The sequence below is a fragment of the Amblyomma mixtum genome, chromosome 2 (assembly GCF_055824585.1).
Source record: "Amblyomma mixtum isolate Tamu chromosome 2, ASM5582458v1, whole genome shotgun sequence".
Lineage (NCBI taxonomy): Eukaryota > Metazoa > Arthropoda > Arachnida > Ixodida > Ixodidae > Amblyomma > Amblyomma mixtum.
In genome coordinates, this window is record NC_143013.1 from 260789563 (window position 1) to 260813406 (window position 23844).

Sequence of the window (23844 nt, forward strand, 5' to 3'; positions counted from 1 at the left end):
TCCCATTCTGGGCGCCCGTTATCCTCGTCTAGTATGGGCCGTTTGGCTTCGGCATTTTCTTTCGCACTCGGTTTCAGATCACCAAGCATCGCTTCTTCTTTTCAATAATTCCATACCATTGTTTTTCATTTTTATTGCGAAAGCAATACTAGTTGCACTTTCAGCCCGTCGCGTAGCGAGGCCTGTAGCTACAATATTAGCATGCTGGATTGGATTGGATTGAATTGGATTGGATTGGATTGGAATAGATTGGATTGTATAACCGATGCATCACCACAAGTCTAACCACAAGCACCACCACCAGCTACACTACCAGCTGAACCATGGCGTAGCTACGGATATTGCTTTCGCAATTACCGGGCTTAACCAAGCTAAGCCACAGCCATTTTTTATTGCGAAAGCAATACTAGTTGCACTTTCAGCCCGTCGCGTAGCGAGGCCGGTAGCTACCATATTAGCATATTGGATTGGATTGTATTGGATTGGAATGGATTGGATTGGATTGTATAACCGATGCATCACCACAAGTCTAACCACAAGCACCACCACCAGCTACACTACCAGCTGAACCATGGCGTAGCTAGGGATATTGCTTTCGCAATTACCGGGCTTAACCAAGCTAAGCTACAGCCATTTTTTCTTCTTTAATTGGCGCGTAACTTGAGCGCCGAAAGGATATGTGACACTTCCAGAGCTGAGTTCACGCTTAAAGGGAGCTTTCCCTGGAAACCATCGTCCCGCTCTTGCGAGGCAAGGTCGGAACAGACTCGCCCGCCCCTTTGTTCTCGCTGTTCACAAAGCTCCTCTGGCGAGAGTCGCGGTAAATCAATGGCGCGGGTAGCCTGGAAAGCAGCTGGACGGAGCGCAGCTGCGTCAGCCGTGCACTCGCGAGCCGCCTTTTGTTTGGACGGCGCAGCGGGCGCGAACAATTTTCCAGCCTTGTGCCGCGAATTCGCGGGCGAGGTGAATCAATGAGGGAAGCTCAAGCAAGCTCCATCAGTCGCTCAAACGGGACGGGCGAGAATCAGTGGGGACGGATTGTAGTTTTGATGGGTAGCGTCTCAGACCAAACATGTAGACCAAACATTATATAGATGGGTGGAGAGACAAAGCCAGAGCCACAGACAGCGACCAAAACAGACAGACAGACAGACAGACAGACAGACAGACAGACAGACAGACAGACAGACAGACAGACAGACAGACAGACAGACAGACAGACAGACAGACAGACAGACAGACAGACAGACAGACAGACAGACAGACAGACAGACAGACAGACAGACAGACAGACAGACAGACAGACAGACAGACAGACAGACAGACAGACAGACAGACAGACAGACAGACAGACAGACAGACAGACAGACAGACAGACAGACAGACAGACAGACAGACAGACAGACAGACAGACAGACAGACAGACAGACAGACAGACAGACAGACAGACAGACAGACAGACAGACAGACAGACAGACAGACAGACAGACAGACAGACAGACAGACAGACAGACAGACAGACAGACAGACAGACAGACAGACAGACAGACAGACAGACAGACAGACAGACAGACAGACAGACAGACAGACAGACAGACAGACAGACAGACAGACAGACAGACAGACAGACAGACAGACAGACAGACAGACAGACAGACAGACAGACAGACAGACAGACAGACAGACAGACAGACAGACAGACAGACAGACAGACAGACAGACAGACAGACAGACAGACAGACAGACAGACAGACAGACAGACAGACAGACAGACAGACAGACAGACAGACAGACAGACAGACAGACAGACAGACAGACAGACAGACAGACAGACAGACAGACAGACAGACAGACAGACAGACAGACAGACAGACAGACAGACAGACAGACAGACAGACAGACAGACAGACAGACAGACAGACAGACAGACAGACAGACAGACAGACAGACAGACAGACAGACAGACAGACAGACAGACAGACAGACAGACAGACAGACAGACAGACAGACAGACAGACAGACAGACAGACAGACAGACAGACAGACAGACAGACAGACAGACAGACAGACAGACAGACAGACAGACAGACAGACAGACAGACAGACAGACAGACAGACAGACAGACAGACAGACAGACAGACAGACAGACAGACAGACAGACAGACAGACAGACAGACAGACAGACAGACAGACAGACAGACAGACAGACAGACAGACAGACAGACAGACAGACAGACAGACAGACAGACAGACAGACAGACAGACAGACAGACAGACAGACAGACAGACAGACAGACAGACAGACAGACAGACAGACAGACAGACAGACAGACAGACAGACAGACAGACAGACAGACAGACAGACAGACAGACAGACAGACAGACAGACAGACAGACAGACAGACAGACAGACAGACAGACAGACAGACAGACAGACAGACAGACAGACAGACAGACAGACAGACAGACAGACAGACAGACAGACAGACAGACAGACAGACAGACAGACAGACAGACAGACAGACAGACAGACAGACAGACAGACAGACAGACAGACAGACAGACAGACAGACAGACAGACAGACAGACAGACAGACAGACAGACAGACAGACAGACAGACAGACAGACAGACAGACAGACAGACAGACAGACAGACAGACAGACAGACAGACAGACAGACAGACAGACAGACAGACAGACAGACAGACAGACAGACAGACAGACAGACAGACAGACAGACAGACAGACAGACAGACAGACAGACAGACAGACAGACAGACAGACAGACAGACAGACAGACAGACAGACAGACAGACAGACAGACAGACAGACAGACAGACAGACAGACAGACAGACAGACAGACAGACAGACAGACAGACAGACAGACAGACAGACAGACAGACAGACAGACAGACAGACAGACAGACAGACAGACAGACAGACAGACAGACAGACAGACAGACAGACAGACAGACAGACAGACAGACAGACAGACAGACAGACAGACAGACAGACAGACAGACAGACAGACAGACAGACAGACAGACAGACAGACAGACAGACAGACAGACAGACAGACAGACAGACAGACAGACAGACAGACAGACAGACAGACAGACAGACAGACAGACAGACAGACAGACAGACAGACAGACAGACAGACAGACAGACAGACAGACAGACAGACAGACAGACAGACAGACAGACAGACAGACAGACAGACAGACAGACAGACAGACAGACAGACAGACAGACAGACAGACAGACAGACAGACAGACAGACAGACAGACAGACAGACAGACAGACAGACAGACAGACAGACAGACAGACAGACAGACAGACAGACAGACAGACAGACAGACAGACAGACAGACAGACAGACAGACAGACAGACAGACAGACAGACAGACAGACAGACAGACAGACAGACAGACAGACAGACAGACAGACAGACAGACAGACAGACAGACAGACAGACAGACAGACAGACAGACAGACAGACAGACAGACAGACAGACAGACAGACAGACAGACAGACAGACAGACAGACAGACAGACAGACAGACAGACAGACAGACAGACAGACAGACAGACAGACAGACAGACAGACAGACAGACAGACAGACAGACAGACAGACAGACAGACAGACAGACAGACAGACAGACAGACAGACAGACAGACAGACAGACAGACAGACAGACAGACAGACAGACAGACAGACAGACAGACAGACAGGCAGACAGGCAGGCAGGCAGGCAGGCAGGCAGGCAGGCAGGCAGGCAGGCAGGCAGGCAGACAGACAGACAGACAGACAGACAGACAGACAGACACGCAGACAGACAGACAGACAGACAGACAGACAGACAGACAGACAGACAGACAGACAGACAGACAGACAGACAGACACGCAGACAGACAGACAGACAGACAGACAGACAGACAGACAGACAGACAGACAGACGGACCCTATGTACCTCAGCGGTCTCATACATTTCCTACAATTATGACTAGACTGCTGGTCATACAGTAGAAGTGAACCTATTAAATAGCCTGCAGAGATATTTCTTCTACGCCACCGGTGACGCTGCAGCGTTATATTATGGCATTTAATCCTGCCTTTTTATGTAATAAATAATCTTCTGATGCATGCTGCGATATATATGGCCGTTGGGATAAACACAGCAATTTTTAAGACAGTTAAATGCTCGCGTGTGGACATTTGCGCACAAATAAATGAAAAGAAGACTGCCAGATTAAAGTACTGGCATCTAAATAAAATGACGTCAGCAGACAGTTCCGTCTGCGATCAGAATAAGGCGACGCAAGATTTGTCGATCAATACGCTGTTTTCTGCGGCTCCAACAAGGAGTCAAATCCAAAGACAAGGAAAAGAATTGAACAGCGTGCCGCGCGCATCTGTTGTTTCATAAACGTAAAGTAAATTCGGCATGTCAACTTTAAGACGCCTTCTCCTGAAGATCGAGAATGATGTGATTTGTGGAGACAAAAAGAAAGAAATGGAAAGAGGCTTACCATCGTCGGGTGGAGTTCACAAAAAGACAAAAAAAAAACAGAATTCCGCTGATATTTTCAGTCGTGGGTTTGAAAATTTGACGACAGGGGATTTGAAGCGAACCTTCGAGAAATGTTTGGACAGATCAGCAAACCACGCAGGACTGTTTATAAATGGTGCATGGCTGTTTTGTTCTGAAAATATTTACCTATACTGAGGCAATGGAAGCTAAGCGGATATCGATAAGGAGCAGTGAATTCCATATGCTTTTTTTTTGTAGTTGAACCCGCTTCAGGAACGTTCTTAAAAGCTTTTTACTTGGGAAATGAACTATTGAAGTCGAGAGTTGGACGAAAACTTGTATGGTCGGAGTAATTCGTAATAACCTGAAAGTACACGTCGACTAAAAACAAAAAATCAAGACATTTCAGCTCCCGTAAACATCTTGTTTTTTTTTTTGTTTTTGTTTTTGGTCGGCGTCTACAATTTCACATTATTGTAAAGAACTAAGTTCTCCAAAAATATAAAAAAAACATCATGGCGAACAATGTGAACAACACGGTCAACAACGAAAATATACTATCAATATACAGGGGTCTATTCGTCATCTAAATTAAGTAGTGTCTTCAGCCAAAATTTGTCGCATAATTCATAAACGCCCAAAAATGGAAGCCATTTTTTCCAGTGCCTATTCTTCGGTTCTATGTAATGCAGCGTCTCCTCCTTATACCGATCTTTAGCCTCTTTATTGCGGGGTCTATCAGGATTTAATTATTCTCTGAATTCTTGACAAGCGCAGAAGCAGCGTATTGAATTTTATTGACAATGATTCCACGCTGTGGCCATCCTGGGTGTTAAAAACATTTAATGGGACAGTGTACGATTTCTTTGCCATTAGAAAATTGCCCACATTCTGAAGCTGAGTGGGGCTCCAATATTTCAAGTTTTCAAATGCGCAGTGTTGTACCCCCTTTGCCACAAGTAACCGAGCAACAGGATTTTGCTTCTGAAACGTATAACGGAGTCGCTGCGGCACTCCTAAATACCGAAAGGTGTCAAAACGTGAAGAAAAGGGCTCACATTAATTTACAAAGATTCATAACCTAAGGGCTGCCGTAAGTGCTTCGCTACGCGGCTAAGAAACAAACCACCCGTGCCCGGTTACTTTCTTCAAGGACTGAATGTGTATGCCGCTATTTGCAGCATGGGGCAAGAAGGGTCTGGAAGCTGTCCACGGTCCAAGAAGATTCTGAGCCTGCTTATTGAGGGCATACTTTCCGAAGAAAGGACATTTGCATAGGCTCAAAAAAAAAAAGGGCAAAAACATATAATTACTGTCCACCGAGATAACCGAATAAGAAGCCTTCAAACGAAGGAATTACTTCCGAATTTCGCCTCGGCAAAACATGTGCGGTAGAGTGGGGTTGTGGCGCAAATATCGTTGTCACGTCATCTTTCCAGGAAAGATTGCGAAGTTTCGGATTTTGTCATTTTCTCCTCAAGGGTTTTTGCCTGTAGTGTAGGCGGTTTAGAAGCACAAATATGTATAGGAGCTGTTGTACCGAGTAATGAAAGCGACCGATCTTACGCAATATTTTCACGAAATCTTTCTGGGTGCACTGAGGCTACCTATTATATTTTTAACTTATCATTTCTAATTTGTAATTTAAAGATTAGCTGGGCCTGACCTTATTTTGCTATAGAAAAATGTTAAAGGGCTATTTCGCAAGCCTAGTGGGAAATAAGACAGATCGAAGTGCCCGTTCAGGATTTACCATGACGGCATTTTCTTCACAAGAGACAGTGAGTTGAGGACCTTAATAGCTGTAGAATTTCGCAGGAACTGCCAGATAGAGCAGTATAGCGTCAGTGCACTTCTGAAACGAAGGAAATATAGTGCAATTATGCCATCGACCCTTGAGAAGCGTTCTAAGTCTTCCAGTATAGAAAGATCCTAGCATACGTGAACGTTATTCCACAAACAGCTACATGCTCCTAAGTTCAGTTACAACTGGAGCGATGTTTTTCAGCTGCAGCTTTGTAGGGGTGTCATTTTTGCAAGTCTTCTGATAATCACGCACTGTTTAATGAAACTGCAATCAAGGTGAGCTTGAGTTATGTGGTGACGGAAGGGACGTGGCCATCTGTAGCGGTGCTACCCATGTGGGGGAGTGGCTAGCACAGGATATTCTGTGTTTAAGCGAGCTAGTGGGGGTATGGCGCTGCTGACTCAGGTATCGCTGATCCCACTTCTCAAAAAAGGTAAAATTTTGCTACGTGCTCAAACATTTTATGAAACGTTCAAGCTTCAAAACGTTCAAAAGCGGTCCTCGACGCTTGAAAATTATTCCTCAAGCAGGCACATAGAGTCGGTTTAGTTACTATTGCTGCGATCTATTCAGTTTTTGCGAGAAATGGCATGCATCATGATATGCTATATGATATGCATCAGAGCGCATGATGATATGCTATATTGTGGGATTTACATTTTACGAACGCTTTTTTGGCTTTAGGTCTGGGGTTTATGTCGCACGCTTTGAGAAGAAGATCGCACAATTCTCAGCCAAGTATAAACCTAATGTTCCTGCTTAACTTTCGACGCTACTTATGCTGCAGGCGTCGGACGTACGAGCTTTATAATAATAACGTGTCCTATTGCTGCAATCATTATTACAGCGCAAAGACGGCACAGAACAAGAAGGGCACACAACAGCGCTGAAAGAATTAACTGTTTTGAACAAGGGGAGCTTCCTGCGTGCCTGTCTGTACTTTGCTAAAACGTCGACACCTTCAGAGATGCAACGGTCTGCTTCGGTCTTCTCCGCGCGTCGGGAAACTTGTTTCACCATAGCCAAGAGCTCCGGTCTCGATGTTTTTGGCTCGACCGCAAACTTGGGCCCCCGGCCAAGGACTTGCCTGATGTTGTCGGGAAGGGAGATGCCCTCCATGGCGTGGATCTGTTATCCGGTAACTGGAGTCCTCTTAGGAAGAAGTGCACGAAGCGCTGGGAGGGTCTGTTGCCAAAGGAACTCGGTGATGCGGTCAATGGACCATGATAAATAGTGCCACTGTGCATTCGAATGTTCTGGAATGTTGCGGTCGAGCCAAAAACATCGAGACCGGAGCTCTTGGCTATGGTGAAACAAGTTTCCCGACGCGCGGAGAAGACCGAAGCAGACCGTTGCATCTCTGAAGGTGTCGACGTTTTAGCAAAGTACAGACAGGCAGGCAGGAAGCTCCCCTTGTTCAAAACAGTTAATTGGTTCAGCGCTGTTGTGTCCCCTTCTTGTTCCGTGCTGTCTTTGCGCTGTAATAATGATTGCAGGTAACCAACTCGCCCAAAATGGTGTATTATTGTACTATTGCTGCAACTACTACATTTATGTAATGCTAGCTGTTGCGCCCTTTCAGCTCGTTCGTGGTTGCAAACCTTACTACTGAGAAAGAAAACTAATGTGAAGAAGCCGTACAACCTGCGAAACCTAACTGCTGTACCGCAAGCAAGTCAGACAGCAGAGCATGGCATCTTTCAGTTCAGTCTCGCATCAGGAAAGTCAAAATTGGAGGGGACACTATTAAGCTCCCCCTTAAGGGAGCGACGTGATAAAGTTAATGGGTTAATGTCCCAATATGCGGAATTGGTCATTCGCGACTTTAAATTCATAGAACCGTGGGAGTCCTCAAACAACTCCTGGCGCAGTGGTGCAGTGCTTAATTAAGCGATTCGGCACTGCCCTGCATGCGATGGCAGGTGCTGACACCGGTGGGCTTGTGTGACCCAGGTTGCTCTTCCCGAGCTACCTCTCGCGATCAATCACTAATTTAACTGTCACCTGCCACAGTGGTCAGTTTGCTCACACTCCAGTGGGTGGGTTGTGATGATGCCATAAGGTCATGTGGCTCAGGTGGCTCCTCTAGGTTGCTTCTCCGGGAATTTTAGGGAGAAAGCCTTTAACTTAATGGCTAATACTGTCGTCTGGTAACAAAGCGTGTCACACGCATTTAACTCGGGAACTAAAAAAGATAGAAGAAAACCATTGGTTGCTTCAGATATAAGAGAAAAAAATGAGCCTAGAAGATAAGGTTGATGACTGTGGATTAATTAGTTAATTAATTATAGGCAAAAATGTCGAAATTGCGTTGAAATAGCGCGGACGTCGATATAGCCACAGGAACGATGTGACGCCACATCTACCGGAAGTCGCCACGGCATACCGAAAATTTTCACAGAATGGTAGCGAAAACGTCGGATTTGTGTCAAATTGGATGGAAAAACGTGTAATTAAGCGTAATTAACACTTAAGTTCTCCGAAAGATGTATAATTGGGATATCAAGCCGCCGCGGTGGCTCAGTGGTTATGGTGCTCGGCTGCTGACCCGAAAGACGCGGGTTCGATCCCGGCCCCGGCGGTTGAATTTCTTTGGAGGCGAAATTCTAGAGGCCCGTGTACTGTGCGATGTCAGTGCACGTTAAGAACCCCAGATGGTCGACATTTCCGGAGCCCTTCACTACGGCGTCCCTCATAGCCTTAGTCGCTTTGGGACGTTGAACTCCATAAACCAAACCATAATTTGGATATCAATATATCCACGGGAACGATGTGACGTCACATCCACCGGAAGTCGTCACGGCATAGTGTTCTCGGCTTTCGCCTCTCAACACTTTAGTTGCCAAAGTCTCCTCGCGGGTTTTTTTTTTTTTTGCCCGCAACGTCGACGGCGAATCCACGACGTCAGATTTTTTTGTTGAATGGGAACCTTAACGCTGTCGTCTTAAAAGGAGTTTTCGCTAGACTACCGTACGATGTCAGTGGACTACTCCGTCAGCTGGAACAATGAACCGATAGGAGAAAGCGAAAATAGCTGCCGAGTCTTTGTGGCGCGGCAAACAACTCGCAGGCCATGGGAGGAAAAATCAGAATGAATTGTTCTTTTATTCTTTAAGTAAGAGTTCTGTGTTCTTCTGAGACAAACGATAAACCAAAAAGAATTCAGTCGTTTGTTTAGTAATTTGGGGGGGGGGGGGGGGTGAGAAATCAGACGGTAAGGAATGAAGAAATATAGGGACATGATATAGAACTAAATTCAAATGCAAAAAAAAAAATCTAAACAGGTGTTCCAGCTGTCTCTGAGCAGTCTGACATATTGTCTGTCGTAGCAGACAAGATTTGAGATGAGTTTGTCTAGCGTCTCGGTATAGCAGAAAGAAAAAAAAAACATCCACTTGTGACTGGTTAAACATGGTTCGGGCTATTCTTGTTTGAGGATTCGTTGTGAAGCAGACGCCTTTGAGGTAAGCGGAAGTCATTAGGACGGCCTAATTACTGCTATTCACTTCTCACCTATTACTTTGGGTGTCGCAAAAGCAATACACCTTATAGCAGTTAAAAACTCTATTTGATTACTAATTCATCGATGTGATAAGTAGGTCAGGGTGGGCAAAAGTTACAATAAAAATTAGCGGTTATGTAACCATGCCCTGATTGATAGGCTTCTTCCCATGCTATTAGAAACTAGGGCTTAAAAAGTTTATATGCATCTGTGACACCAATGCACCCATTAAAAGATGCGGTATAGCTCTTCAAGTTCAAAAGAACGCGCGTCACAGGAGTGTTCGGATAAAGAACGCTGTTTCTTGTACTTCCTAAGCCATTTGTATGTACTGGCTTAAGCATGTAGATGTGTTCACTGGTTGCTCACTGGTTGTTCTTTGATGTTCACTTGTTAAATAAGTGTTTACTGTCAAGGTAGATGAATTCTATGACTGCGTGTTACCTTCGGGGGGGGGGGGGGGGGGGGGGGGGTGTTATTGCGAACGCATTTCATCAAAGCAATTTCTGCACTTGGCAAAACGTCAAGTGTGAGCGGAACTGTCGTTCTGTGGGTCGCGTAACTGCTGCACTGGTGACTGTGCCGTGCTGTCTACGTAGCGGAAGCACAAAACCTACGCAGAGAACAGTGGTAAAAGATTGCTGATAGATCAGCGAATTGTTTCTTGAATACGCCGCACTTAATTCAACTTTTATTAAAGTACCTATATTTCACAGTACCCGCATTGTGGCGCTTCTTTTGACCCAATAAATGTGGTGTAATTGCAAAGAATAGGGGGGACACACACATATCATTCCCTTGAGTACAGCACTGAGCCGTCCTGATGAACAGCTTAATTAGGGAAGTCAGACATTGAGCCTCTCAGATGAGATGAAAACCTGAAACTTTCGACACCCGCTGGTTGTGCTTGTAATGCTACCCTGCGCAATTTCATTTTTTCTGCTTACCTTACTTCCTTACAGCATGAAATTTAGCTTCAGGTTAACCTTACTCTGGGGATAAATTTCATGCAGCAAGTGAACGTTACTTATGTGTAAGGCGTCTTCCTCTGACGCGGTCTATCACAAATCTATAACAGAGTGCAATACTGGCTACCGATGGAAGCAGCTATCGAATCTAGCGACCGCCCAAGCGCGAGTCACGCTTTCATCGCAGTTGGAAGCAGTACCATTCGAGGATATTAAGTTACTTTGATGCTAGGCCATATGGTACACTGGCTTTCTAGGTCCTTCATCAGTCATCGCTCCGCGTGATCTTCCTTCATTATTCACGACAAGCATATCACACTTCAAAATTTGCTCGTCAGTGCCATAGAATTATGTACCTGGAACCGTACGTAGCTTAGGTCCTGACCGCGTTGTTTCTTAGCGTGCTTAGCGGTTGATTCTACTCCGAGCCTTTCCATCACGTGTTAACAGCTCAAACTACCAACTAGGTTGACCCAAACGCGCCAAAATATCATCCACGTATCCTCACAAAATTCTGCGCGGTTTAAAATACATGATCTACGGAGGTTTATTTAAGTTATGTTCAATACGACCTTTTTGCATTTTCTTCCTTGTGCTACTGCTCAAGGACACGTCTCGTCTCTTGAGCTGCAGGATCATCCAAGGCAGGCTCCAAGTGCGGCTGACAGGTTCGAGCCATGCGATGGCTTCCAGTATCAGCGGTGTTATTTTTGATCACCGTTCAGCTGGCATCAGTCGTTGAGTCCCGCTCCGACAAATGCAAGGTCTACAAGAACGTCAAGTCCGTCCAATGGGGAAAGGTAGCCGACCGACTGTTCTTCGCTTTCCTTAGAGGCATGTTTGAAAAAGCGCGTAAAAAGACAAACGGACGAAGAAAGTACACAAGGACAAGCGTTACTGCTGCTTTTGGGTTTTGTAATGCATCAACGCGAAAGCGTTAAGAAGCCATGTCACAAACGTGCGGGCGTCGTCATCGGTGTCGGCATTGGCATCGCTGACCGTAAACGGAAAATCCGCCAAAAATCTCCTGAGGGACAACCTAAAGGGCGGGTGTGCCTCCTTAGTCGTAACGTTATGACGTCATCATAACCTGTCAACCGGATTGTGAGCGAACTGTCCGCCGTGGCAGTTTTCTGGTAAAGATTGCTCGCGAGAGTCTGCGCGGGAGGAGCCACAGTGTTCCCACAACCGCCACCGCTGGCATCATCTGTCATCTCAGGACAGTAGCGCATCGCTGAACTGCTGCACCACTGCGCCTCGTATGGTATGTGCAATTCCAGGGATCTATGAATGCAAAGCAGTGAAGGATCAATTCCGCATATGTGGGCAATAACCCATTAACGCTATGGCGCCATACCTTTAAAGGAACCCTGAAATGATTTGGATGGGCATATTCTAGTGCAACAGACCTGCAGAGGTGGCCTATGTGGGTATTCGAGTCAAACTTGAAAGCTGTGCATAGGGTCTATAATTTAGAAATAACTTTTAAAAATGGCTGCTCGTAGTAGCTAGCATCCGATTAGGGCGACATACCTCACCGCGTGTCCCCTACCCCGATGAAGTCAATGGGCAGACGGGACTAGACAGTGGGCAGACTAGGTATAAACGGGATGAGCCTTGAAGGCTCGCCCCGTCTGCCCACTGACGTCATCGGGGTAGGCGACGTGCGGTGAGGTGTGTTGCCCTAATCGGTTGCTAGCTACTACGAGCAGCGAGTTTAAAAAATCATTTATATATTAGACTCCACGCAGAACTTTCAAATTTGACTCATATACCCACAAAGACTACCTCCACAGATCTGTTGCACTAGAATATGCTCATCGAAATCATTTCAGGGTCCCTTTAAGGCGGATCTTAAGTCTCCCCTCAAATTTTGTTTCCTATTCATACGTGCTCCTGTCTCGAATAAAGTTTCAGTTGTGAGTCAGCGCTTTTCTTTGTGTTGCGTTATCGTGCGGTTGTCTTTTTACGCACTTTTCCAACCGCGCTTTATAACCAGCTTGCCCAACTTTCTGCCCTCGTGTTACAGGTACTTTTGAAACTACTATACGGCGTCGTACATATTACCCCCAGTGTTTCGGGATTTCCTGACAAGGAAGACGCGTTGTTAGGAAAGGTGACGCGCGCTCGTCGAACTGCTCTCTCAGCGCTTTGTAAAGCAACAAACGAAGACCAAAGTAGTTGTCCTGTCTGGTTTTCATTTGCGTTTCGATGCTACGCTAAGAACAACCTCAGAAATGTTTGTGGTTTCTGTCGCGTTTAAAGAAGCTCCAAGCATAAAACCTTTATCCACGGTGTTATCCAGGCTTAAGCCAAGCCTGTTCCACAATGTCGCCTAAAAATAGCACCCCAGCGGCCGTTGTCGGATATTTAGGAAAAGTAAAATTAAGCACCTATTGCTCCAGTTTGAAATCGACTTTGTTGTCGAAATTAAAGGGCATTGTTTACTGTGATTTTGACAACTTTGCTGGATAACGAATCAATCCTGAGCCCATCACTGGCAGTATTTTTAAAACAAGCTAAAGCCTGAACCGTTCTTGATAGAGTGAGTGGCCTATATTGAAGCATAAGGCAGCTGGTCAGACTTTGTAGCGAGAGACGTGATGGCTATGGCGTAAATTACGCAACCATATATGGCAGTTTGAGACCTCTTCGCTTGTCATGCTTAGTTCGGCTCGCCTCTACAGGAGAATCTACAGCTCTCATGTAACTGGAAGGAAATCATACAGTGGTAACAATTCCTCTTTCTGCACTGTTAACCGTTACTGCATGCGCGGCACTGGGTCTATGTGCGAACGACCTAACGCGTCCCCGCGTGCCGTTTATTGATACTTGTGACTGCCATCAAGGCTTACAAGGCGCTGTTTTGTTTTTTGAGAGAGACTGCCTTGATTGACAGATTGTGACTAATTCCCGTTCCTTCTCTCTTCCCTCTTTAATCCCCTCATTCCCTTCCCCTGTACAGGGTAGCCAACCGGAATCCTTTCTGGTTAACATCCCTGCCTTTCCCTCTCTCTGTATATATTTATCTATCTTGGCGCTACCGCTGTATTCAGGCAGAGAAAGAAAGTCGGGCATACTGTTAGACTAGTGTTGAAAAAAAATTCCTCCAGCTAGAAGTCTAGGCAGAGAGTTGCGCTTCATCTGCGGGACTGTGCTGAATGTTTTTCCTTCAGGAAAGTGTCACGTATTGCAGGAAATGTGTGAACTTTCGATCAACACCAGATGTCTAACCTGGACGCTTGCTTCTCAGATGGCGCGTAAGGAATGGCTGGAAGCACTCCACTCACGCAGCAGACACCCCGAGTGCCTGTCGAGGGCGTACTTCCCGAAGAAAGGGAGACTCGAGAGGCGCAAGAAAAGGGGGCAAGTATTGGCGTGGTTTCGTTATGCCGGTTATGTTATTAAGGCGAAAGCCTTTAATGGCTCACACTGTCGTCCGTTAGCAGAGGGTGTCGCACCTTCGGCGGCGTTTAACTCGTGTTACCTCGGGAAATAAAAACGATAGGAGAAAACGAACGGCGCTTCAGATAGAGGAGGAAAAAAAGAACCTAGAAACCATGTTTGATGACTGTAGAGTAATTAGATAATTAATTATAGTCAAAAATGTCAAAATTGGTCTAAATAACGCAGACGTCGATATAGCCACGGGTACGGTGTGACGTCACATCCACCGCAAGTCGACACGGCATAGTGAAAATTGTCACAGAATGGTCGAAAAAACGCCGAATTTGTGTCAAATTAGAAAGAAAAATGTGTAATTAAGCATAATTAGCACTTAAGATCCCAGAAAGGTGTATAATTTGCGTATAGATACAGCCAGGGGAACGGTGTGACGTCATATCCACCGGAAGTCGTCACGGCATAGTGTCCTCGGCTTTCGCCTCTCAACACTTTAGTTGCCAAAGTGTCCTTGCAATTTTCATAACCATTACAACAGATGCGGTGAATTGGAAGTCGTTCTTTCAAAGCTCGTATTGCGCATCTTGTGATGTGATGTCCAGTGCGCGCTAGTCGTAGAGTGCAATGCACTCAAATATGCTCCACATTGCAGTGATACAGCCGACATTACACAGTGACTGAAGTCTTCTAGTATATTCGCTTATAGCATATAAGCTTCACGCTAAGAAAAGTTTGGTTGTTTTGGCGAGTTACGGCGATAGTGCCAATCGGAAGTAGCAATGCTTTTATTATCCAGATAAATACTGAAGTTGCGCGATTACGTGTTGTCTGCAGTCATGTCCGCCATGTGTAACCCTAGTAATTGGTACGCTTAATCCAGGGAAAAGAAATGCTGGTGACACCACAGATATTTTCACAAATTTTTTTTGTGCCCTCCTTATCAAAGCATAAGGGTGGGCATCCTCTCTCTCTAGCTTTTTTTTCTAAATAAACTCCCAGTATAGCTTCCTTGTTTTTACCGTTTCACGTGAACAAATTACTCACCGCTATTTGCTTCAGGAAGGATGGGCAGGGCTAGAAAAAATGACGCCCAATAACAGGACGCGTTTCGACTAGTCATAACACTCTAGCACGGATGTTTTATAATGCCTTTAACGTAGCTTGTTCAGTTATCTTCTTTTCACCGCACCCTCTAAACATTAAAAACTAGGGAATGAGAGGTGGAAGCGTCGGACTTCCGGGGCGTTGTCAGTGGGCTCAAAATCTTAAATCCAATGCTAGTCACAGTCTAGAGCTTCTTCATCCAGAGCTTTGAGTTGCCTCGAATCACGGGCTACTCTTATCATCTCAACGCAGGCCACATAAAACCGTGGAGAAGTCGAACCACCCGTTCACCGTCCACAAAGGCGACATATACCTCTATCGAGACGGTGAGTTTTGTGCGATGAACACGCTGCATATAGAGAAGCGACACGATTGAGTATAGCATCAGCGCTTCACTAAAAGGAGGCAGAGCGAAATGAAAATCTCAGGACAGCGTCATGGGGCTCAGAACAGCGAGTGCGACGAAACTGACGCGAGAAACAACATAAGGGTATTAAATGCTTAGCACTTAAAGGGTGAACTCTTATCCCATCCCCGTGAATGCCTCACGTATTTCGTACGGTGTGGCATCGTTAAAAAGCTGAGAGGGAAGGCAAATAGAGTAGGAAGGCAAAAGTGTGAAACAAATAAAGAGAACTAGAGAAGCTTAACAGTGGGAAGTAGGTTGACAAAACAAACTGTTGACCTTATTGAGCATGCATTTTGAGTCTTATTACAACGCAGTAAAGGTCACGGAGAGGACGATGACCACACTGCGCTGTGAGTTCGTCGACCTTCTTCAAGCCTGGGCCCGTGTCATTAATTGCGGTATAACATTGAAAACGGGAAAGAAAATTCAAGGAAAGAGGGCGAGAAGGACGCAGTGCGTAGATGAAAGCTGACGAACTGAGCCTTGATCGAGGCATTGAAACATGTGCATGTCATCCTTATTTTGAATCATTTCGAGCCAAACACTCTACAGTGCAGTGAAGATTTAGGGAAAGACACAGCAAGTGTGGACTGTTGTCTTAGGTTCCTTAAAGTTTATGCTAGAGTCTCTTTTAGAGACACGGCTCGCGCGGGCTGTATTTAAATCACAGAGAATTTAAAACAGCCCCCGAACCACTTTCAAACTGCAAATTGGGGTCGAATTTGCAAGATACACCTCCAGGTAAATCACGTGGTTTCAAGCACTTGTTCGGTTATGATGATGATTTTTGTGAGACGCAATGGCTGCTTTTGGCCCCAAAGAGCGCCTTGGCATAAAGTGTTTTCATTCCACAAAGTGGTGTCGAATAACAATTTTCCAAGCATATCCCTACAGATACGCCCATCACCAGTGAAAGGGACAGCTTGTACCAGTTGTACCACCGGTGGCTATCCGGTGGTACTTGGGATCGAAACACACACATCCCGCATGCCAGGCAGACGACACCTGTTTGAGAACACACTTTTAACACAAGATAAATAACCAGAATCTCAAGTATATCGCTATTTTTGCTATGACATTTGATCTAAAGCTGCGAAGTCTATACTCTCTCATAACTTGCGGTTGAACTGGACGCTGTAAGCCAGTGACGGCAGTTAAGGCAGCTGTGTGGTTCGCGGGGAGACCGTGACAAAAACAGGCTTGTGCAAGCCGTCACTTCATGTTGAAAGCTTCGCCTCTACTTCAGGAAGTTCTCAGACAAAGTATGCGCGATATTCGATATGGAAAACAGTTAGGTCGACTCTGACGCGTGTATTCCGACTAAGTAGGGTGAACTTACCAGATGAAAACCACGAAAAACAAAAAGGTTAAGGATTTTATGCCGGCGCTTTCTGCCGGTGGAGCGTGATGCAAACATAACCCACCTAAGTCGTCCTTCTCGCAAGTTAAAATGCCGCGTCGCAGCCTCTTTTCGTGAAATACATGCAAAAATTATAAAAAAAACACATCGGTACACAACCCGCGCTTTGGTTCTACGGCTTTGCAATACCAATTTAGTAACAAAAGCATAGATGACCCTAACTGCAGGAATAACTTAATGCCCTCGCTTGTCCGACAGACAACCTATGACTTGCTAATCGATTTATGATTTATACGCGACAAGCTTTTCAGCGCCAGAGGGCATATATAACCTGAACCCGACGCACTGCTCTGTTCAACGTGTGTTAATATAACTTCTTTTTTTGTTGTTGTGCTGAAGAAACCCAATTCGAGCAGCTCATCTCGACGGACCATCGTGATTGGGCACTTGTTTACCACTGCTGGCCAAAAGGTGAGCACGCTATGCCCTAAGAATGCGTACACTCTAAACACGAATGGAGTAAAAGGGTGTAAGCTGTTCCCTAGCGCCCCCCCTGTACAGGGCTAGTTAAAGTACTTATTGGCGGCATTAGGTGGCTGTGAAGAAAACTATTCAAGGCTCAATATTTTCGCTAAATGAAGTGGAAGCCTACTTTTAAGCTTCGGAGACTGCGCGCTTAAAAAAATAAAAACCGAACGCTAAAGGCATGGTTGCTTCCGCTTCATGCCTTCTGTGTCTTGCTGTCAAGCCAGACTTGTTTCGTGAGCTGGAGCCCGAAAATGATCTCACCGAAGCCTAGGTGATGTGGTTTCAATTGTACTGCAGTTCTGCTCTTGGTAAGGAGAATAAAGTTTGGCGCTCTTTAAGTTCCGCTTTCCCAAGTGATCGCGTCTAAGGTGCAACCTTCACTGGCAACACACCGCAGTTGCTTTCTTATCTTTTTTCGCGATTATCATTTTCCTCGCGGATTATTTAAAACAGTCGATAACTGGCACACCGGGATCAAAGAAAGACAAAGAGGAGAGATGAGAATTCTATACGAAACAATTGTGGTCGTCGTATTGTGCTGAGTTGGTGTTGGCTGAACAAAGATGGCGCATACCCTCCTTGGGGAATCGGCCAAGAAACGCGAGGCATACATTGCTATTCACCTTTACATTTATACGTGACCGAAAAGAAAATAAATAAATAAAAACAAAAGAAGCGCACGCTGGAGTGCGACGCCGCTGGGTCCTAATTCAAGTAGGGCACGAACTGAAAAGAAAAAGGAATACTATTACTATTAATAATGATAAATCAAGTAATCCAAAATGAAATAACAAAGACGGGACAGGTAATATTCAAAGATTTAGCAAGGCAGTCGATGAGAATCAAGCAAGAATCCTCCACTATGGTGTCTTCCTTCCTTCCTTCCTTCCTTCCTTCCTTCCTTCCTTCCTTCCTTCCTTCCTTCCTTCCTTCCTTCCTTCCTTCCTTCCTTCCTTCCTTCCTTCCTTCATTCCTTCCTCTCTCCCTTTCCTTTTTTCTTCTTCCTGTCTCTCGTTCTTTCCTTCTTCCTTTCTTCCTTTCTTTCTTTCTTTCTTTCTTTCTTTCTTTCTTTCTTTCTTTCTTTCTTTCTTTCTTTCTTTCTTTCTTTCTTTCTTTCTTTCTTTCTTTCTTCCTTTCTTTCTTTCTTTCTTTCTTCCTTTCCTTCTTCCTTTCTTCCTTCCTCTTTCTTTCTTTCTTTCTTTCTTTCTTCGCTCTATCTCTTTTATCCCTTCCCTTAGGGCGTGGTTCTGGTGACCACCGAGATGTAGGACAGATAGCACGCAATTTCTTTCCTCAGAAAAAACCAATTGTCAATGTTGAGTGGTGAGTTTAGCAGATTTGTTCGTGTTGAAATAAAGCAAAAGAAAAAAGAAAAAATTATGGCTGAGGCTTAGCTAAGGTTAAGCCTAGTCAGATGCGAAGCATATTGGTGGCTAGGCTTGGTAATACATGGCTTTCCTTGGTTGCATACTTGGTCATTTTAATACAACCACTAGAAGCCTTCGTCGTGGGGGAAGAAAACGGCATGGCTACAGCGGAACGCCGACTAACCCCGAGACGCGCGTTGGGTGAGCGCCTGGATTGCCACGGAAGCCGCGTCTGCCGGCCCGGTGGAGCGAGCGTTTCACCTACACCGAGTGTGAACGCGCGTTCGAAATGCGCGGGAATGCCGCTCGAGGACATTCCGGCGTTTGTGCGATGGCATCGTCACGACGACGTCACGGTGTCACGTGGTGTGACGTCACGGTGTCACGTGGGGTGGCGTCACGGTGTCACGTGGTGTGACGTCACGGTGTCACGTGGTGTGACGTCACGGTGTCACGTGGTGTGACGTCTAGGGGTCCCACGCTGACGGCGTCAGCAATATGCTTCGCATAAAAAAAGAAGGGCAAACAGATCTGTGGCGAAACCCAAGTGTGCTGGCTCCAAATGATAGCGTGAGCAGACTGCTCAAATTACAAGGCCAATTGTTTCTTCTCTCGTAGGGTCCGGAGCCCACTTCGTTCTCCTTATCAGAAGAAAGGGCGGCGTGGTCACATGTGATATGCTGAGGAAGGCTCGCGCTGCTCTACGGAGAGTTGGGTACCACAAGAAGATCACCTGGAAACGCTCTGGCTGTCTTCGAGGCGGAAAGAAGAGGAGACAAGGAAGAAAGAAGAAAACGTATAGAAAGATAGAGTTGCCTCAGAACGAAATAGAAAGCGTGGGAACGGGTGTAGGGTTTGAGGTCGAGGAGAAAGTAGATCTTAGACTTGAAATTGAATATGTTATGCTTCCCCCAGTAATAGAGGGATCCATATAAACAGTGCGGGCCAAATCCTCCTTGTCTTCTGCTGCTCAATAAAACCACTGTCAGTGTGCTGAAGCTTTTTTTATTGAAGTCACTTGGAGCCGTGAAACGGAAACACGACAACGCCACCTTTGGCTCCACGACTGTTAGCAAGTGGTTTAGTGGTATGGCTAAAGAGCTCTAATTGGGAGCGCCTATGGGTACGAGAAATAGACTATATCGAGACGTAGAAACGAAACGATTCTTTTTGAGATTCATTGCTTTCCATCGGTAAACTGCTTTCCATTGCTAAGCATGCCATCGGTAAGCTGCTCCTTCGATACCCCAGGCGACTGCCGACATTAGCTGTTTAGCTGCCGAGGATGACGTGACAAGGCGCAGCTATCAATAGGAAATAGAGGGATGAACTGAGGAAAGAATCGCTACAAAAGGCTGTCACATAAGACGTGTATATTGCTTGGATAGCGTTCCGAATTCATCGCTTTGCCTTCTTTCCAGTAGGTCGATTTCGCCATTGAAGCCCAAGTCGATGACCGACTTAGATTGCTATAGCTGCCACCTCTGATGTCACACTTCTTAGTTACAAAAGCCAAGGAGAGAGAAAGAATGGAAGAGCAAAGAGTCGTTAGACGACGAGACCGGGTTTTCGCTTTTGTTTCCTTTCGGAGCAATAAAAAAGTAGTTTGGGGTATCATAAAAATTGCTGATTAGTCAATGAGGATATGTGACGTCAAATGATATTGTCAGACTACGTGACGAAGATTTGTGACGTCTTAATAACGTCATCAGACCAGAAATCACGTCACCTGCGGTAAAGGCACCAACAGCTTCTAAAGTCGTCGCATTGCCAACATATAATGCATTTATGTGTCCCCGAGTTCTTTGTCTACATAGAGACACGTTAATATTCGTCGTCTGCTCTGCCCATTACTGCGGCCTAAATACAGTAGTTGCAAGGGTACGAGCAGACGACGAATAGAAATCTCTGTTGGGTACACAGGGATTCATCATTATTGTTACCATGAGACAAACTGTCTTCACTGCATTACGAAGGTCGCTGCCAATAATACCATGTTGCAGCTCATGTTGTTATCATGTTGCAGCTAGGATATCGTCCACTAGCGTTTGTTCTCCGCCCCATTATGTTCTACTCTCTCCCAGACTCTCAAGACGGGAAATGCGGTAGGACAATGAGCAAAATCGAGGTAACCAGCTCAATGTACAGAAGACGGATCTTAGAAACCCGGTACAAAAAGAAAAAAAGAAATACTATCGTTGGCGACACTACCAGTTTGTTCGCCAGTGTCTCTCGGTAACTTTACGCTTATGTGAAGGAGTTTTTTGAAGGGTCAGGTACTCCATGTGATGTGCCTTTGCACATCATCTGGGCCCAGATTCTAAAAGATAAACAAAAGCTTCTCAAATAGAACAGGGCTGTACAATGATCTCGAGTGTAAGAGCTAGTATAGTAAGCTAATACGCGATAAATGTAACAGAAAAATCAGAAATACACTAGCTGAGAAAAGGTTTTGTGAATCTCCCTCAAAGATAATCAGGGTTAGAGTTAGGTTGTGTTCTGAGCCCTTATTCAGGCATTGATCCCTTGATGGACTGATTTGTTGAGTTGTAGTAGTCACCGACTGGTTCATATAGCGGAAGGGAATAATACGCTCTCAGCTTCAAAGCAGAACATCTTTAGATCAGCGGGCAAAATTACAGGACACGCGTCTCTCCCGAAACGCTCACGACTTGCCGACTTTAGTCTGCTGCGTGGTCTGACCAGCAGTTCATGGTGGTGTAATCCGAGCATCGAGTCCGGGAAGCAGGCCGATTATACAACAATAACTCGAGGCCAAAAAATCGCTTGAACGTCAGTGTATACGCTCAACAGCAGTACTCAAAAGCAGCGACCAGAATTTAGGTTTCTTTTTTTTCCCTAGGAGTGGAGGTAATTTTAGGAGTACATTTAATTTTGTGGTTCAGTGCCGTATACTTCAAGGGTTCGAGAAAGTGGCACACGCTGGTTCGGGGATATTCAGGTTTCTCTATACCTACGGAGCTTACGGGGTGACTACATCTCTGGATTCTTTGCTTCAACCGAGCGCTTTGAGTTCCTTGAAAGACAGAATTTAGACGGTCGTAGACACCTTCGAAATCCATTTTTCGGGTTTATGAAATCAATTCAAGGTTGCGGAAAATAGGCAGCAGTTACTTACCTGGAGAAATACCATGAAAACTGAGCAGTGCCGTGCTTATAATTTGCTCATTTGTATATTTAATATGCAAACAGGTAATGAAACGAAAAAAACAAGTATGACAACGCGCTCCATCCTGCAGAGAAAGAATTAATTTATGTGCTCAGTGGCACGTCGGCGGCGCAAACCAGACTGTGATTGTGTCTCTCTGCTAGTAAACAATTCCCGGTTTTCGTGCAGGTTGCACGCATCACATTTAATACATGCTTCACGTTCATCTCCGGCACTTTGTCATAAAAAAAAAATCGGCAAGCCATTCATTGATAAGTAAACGGCTATGGGACAAGAAACGTAGGGTTGTCTGCTTCCCGAGGTTTAATGGCCGCAGCGACGTATTTAAGGCGCGTTGAAAATATAAAGAGTTCTGTTAAGGAGTGACATCCATAAAGAACAATGGCGCAACGGTCGCGAGAAGGAGAAGATCGCAAAAATTAAAATAAAAAAAACATACGAGATAATAGCCTTCCCATTAAAGTGCGGCTGTCAAGAAGGTGTTCGGACAGAACAAGGTACGAAAATAAAGAAAGCAAAAAGAGGCAATTCTTTTATTTTAATAGACATGTGCCTTTATGTCAGGCAACGAATCCTGGTGCACCTTTTAGAAAAGCGGTGACTATTTTCTCTTCCACTCGAAATCTTGTGAGAATAGGAATATGAAAATGCGACAGTCCAGAGTACCTGTCAAATGAAAACAAACAAAAAATACCCGTAATAGTGGCGTCGCAGCACTGTTCGTTTAAGAACGCGTAGGATTTCCTGCGCGATGTCGAAACAGGCAGCAGAATTTCTTTTTTTTTAGGATGACCTGTTAATATAGTTATGTGAAAAAGCTGCGGCAGGTCGGCGCTCGAGCCGGCAGCTTTCTGACACTCAGAAGGGAGCGACAGCCTTTACACGCAATTATTAGGAAGGCAAGAGCGGTAATATTCAGAAACACATTGCAACAAGACGGATACATTCATTACTCATCTTCGACAGGTTTGTCCACAGTCAGTTTGTAAACATGTAAAACAGAGGACGCCAAACCTTGCTAGACAGGAACGGCATGAAAGTTGTCTCGAAGAAAGACAAATATTTTATTTTATTTTTGTTTTATTTATTTAAAACATACTGCAGTCATTGAAGACCAAGCAGGAGGGCAATACAAGTCTTAAGTAAACGCAATTCAGCGCCACCATTAGCAAGCACTCACAAAAAACCAACACAAGCAATCATAAGCAATCACAGGGTATAAAACGCGCAGCATGCAGTGCGAACACAGAAAAAGAAGGAAAAGAAATGAATCAGCAAAGCGAAGAGTAACATCAATCCAGAGCTTTTCGTACACGTTCTTCGAATACCTTTACATCATGCGCGGAAAAAACTTCTATTGGGAGTGCAGTCCATTGGGAGACAGTGCGTGGAAAAAATGAGTTCTTAAACCTGTTAGTATGCGCAAAGATTGGTTCCAGGTTGTAAAGATGGGAGTGCCGAGTTTGACGACCCTCACGTGGATGAATGAACAATCGCGCGTTGATACCAAGTTGGTGATTGCAGAGCCGATACAGAAACCACAGCCTGGAAATCTTTCTTCTGCTTTCTGAGGTCAAAATGTTGTTAGCACTCATTAGAGACGATGGGGAATCTAATCTGCGGTATGAATTAAATATGAAAGGAACTGCCTTTCTCTGTACCATTTC

The 23844-nt window shown here is 45.6% G+C and overlaps 2 protein-coding genes across 3 annotated transcripts in view; one reads left to right on the forward strand and one right to left on the reverse strand.

Annotated features, from left to right (window-relative positions):
* Positions 1-23844, reverse strand: part of LOC149363749 (uncharacterized) — a 295934-nt gene that overhangs the window by 127894 nt on the left and 144196 nt on the right. The gene's annotated exons all lie outside the window — the stretch shown is intronic.
* LOC149363750 (uncharacterized) lies at positions 11495-19922 on the forward strand. The gene is made up of 5 exons (XM_089569978.1): positions 11495-11617; positions 14071-14183; positions 15576-15649; positions 17492-17563; positions 19606-19922. Exons 1-5 carry the CDS (start codon positions 11495-11497, stop codon positions 19920-19922), a joined length of 699 nt encoding a protein of 232 aa, XP_089426104.1.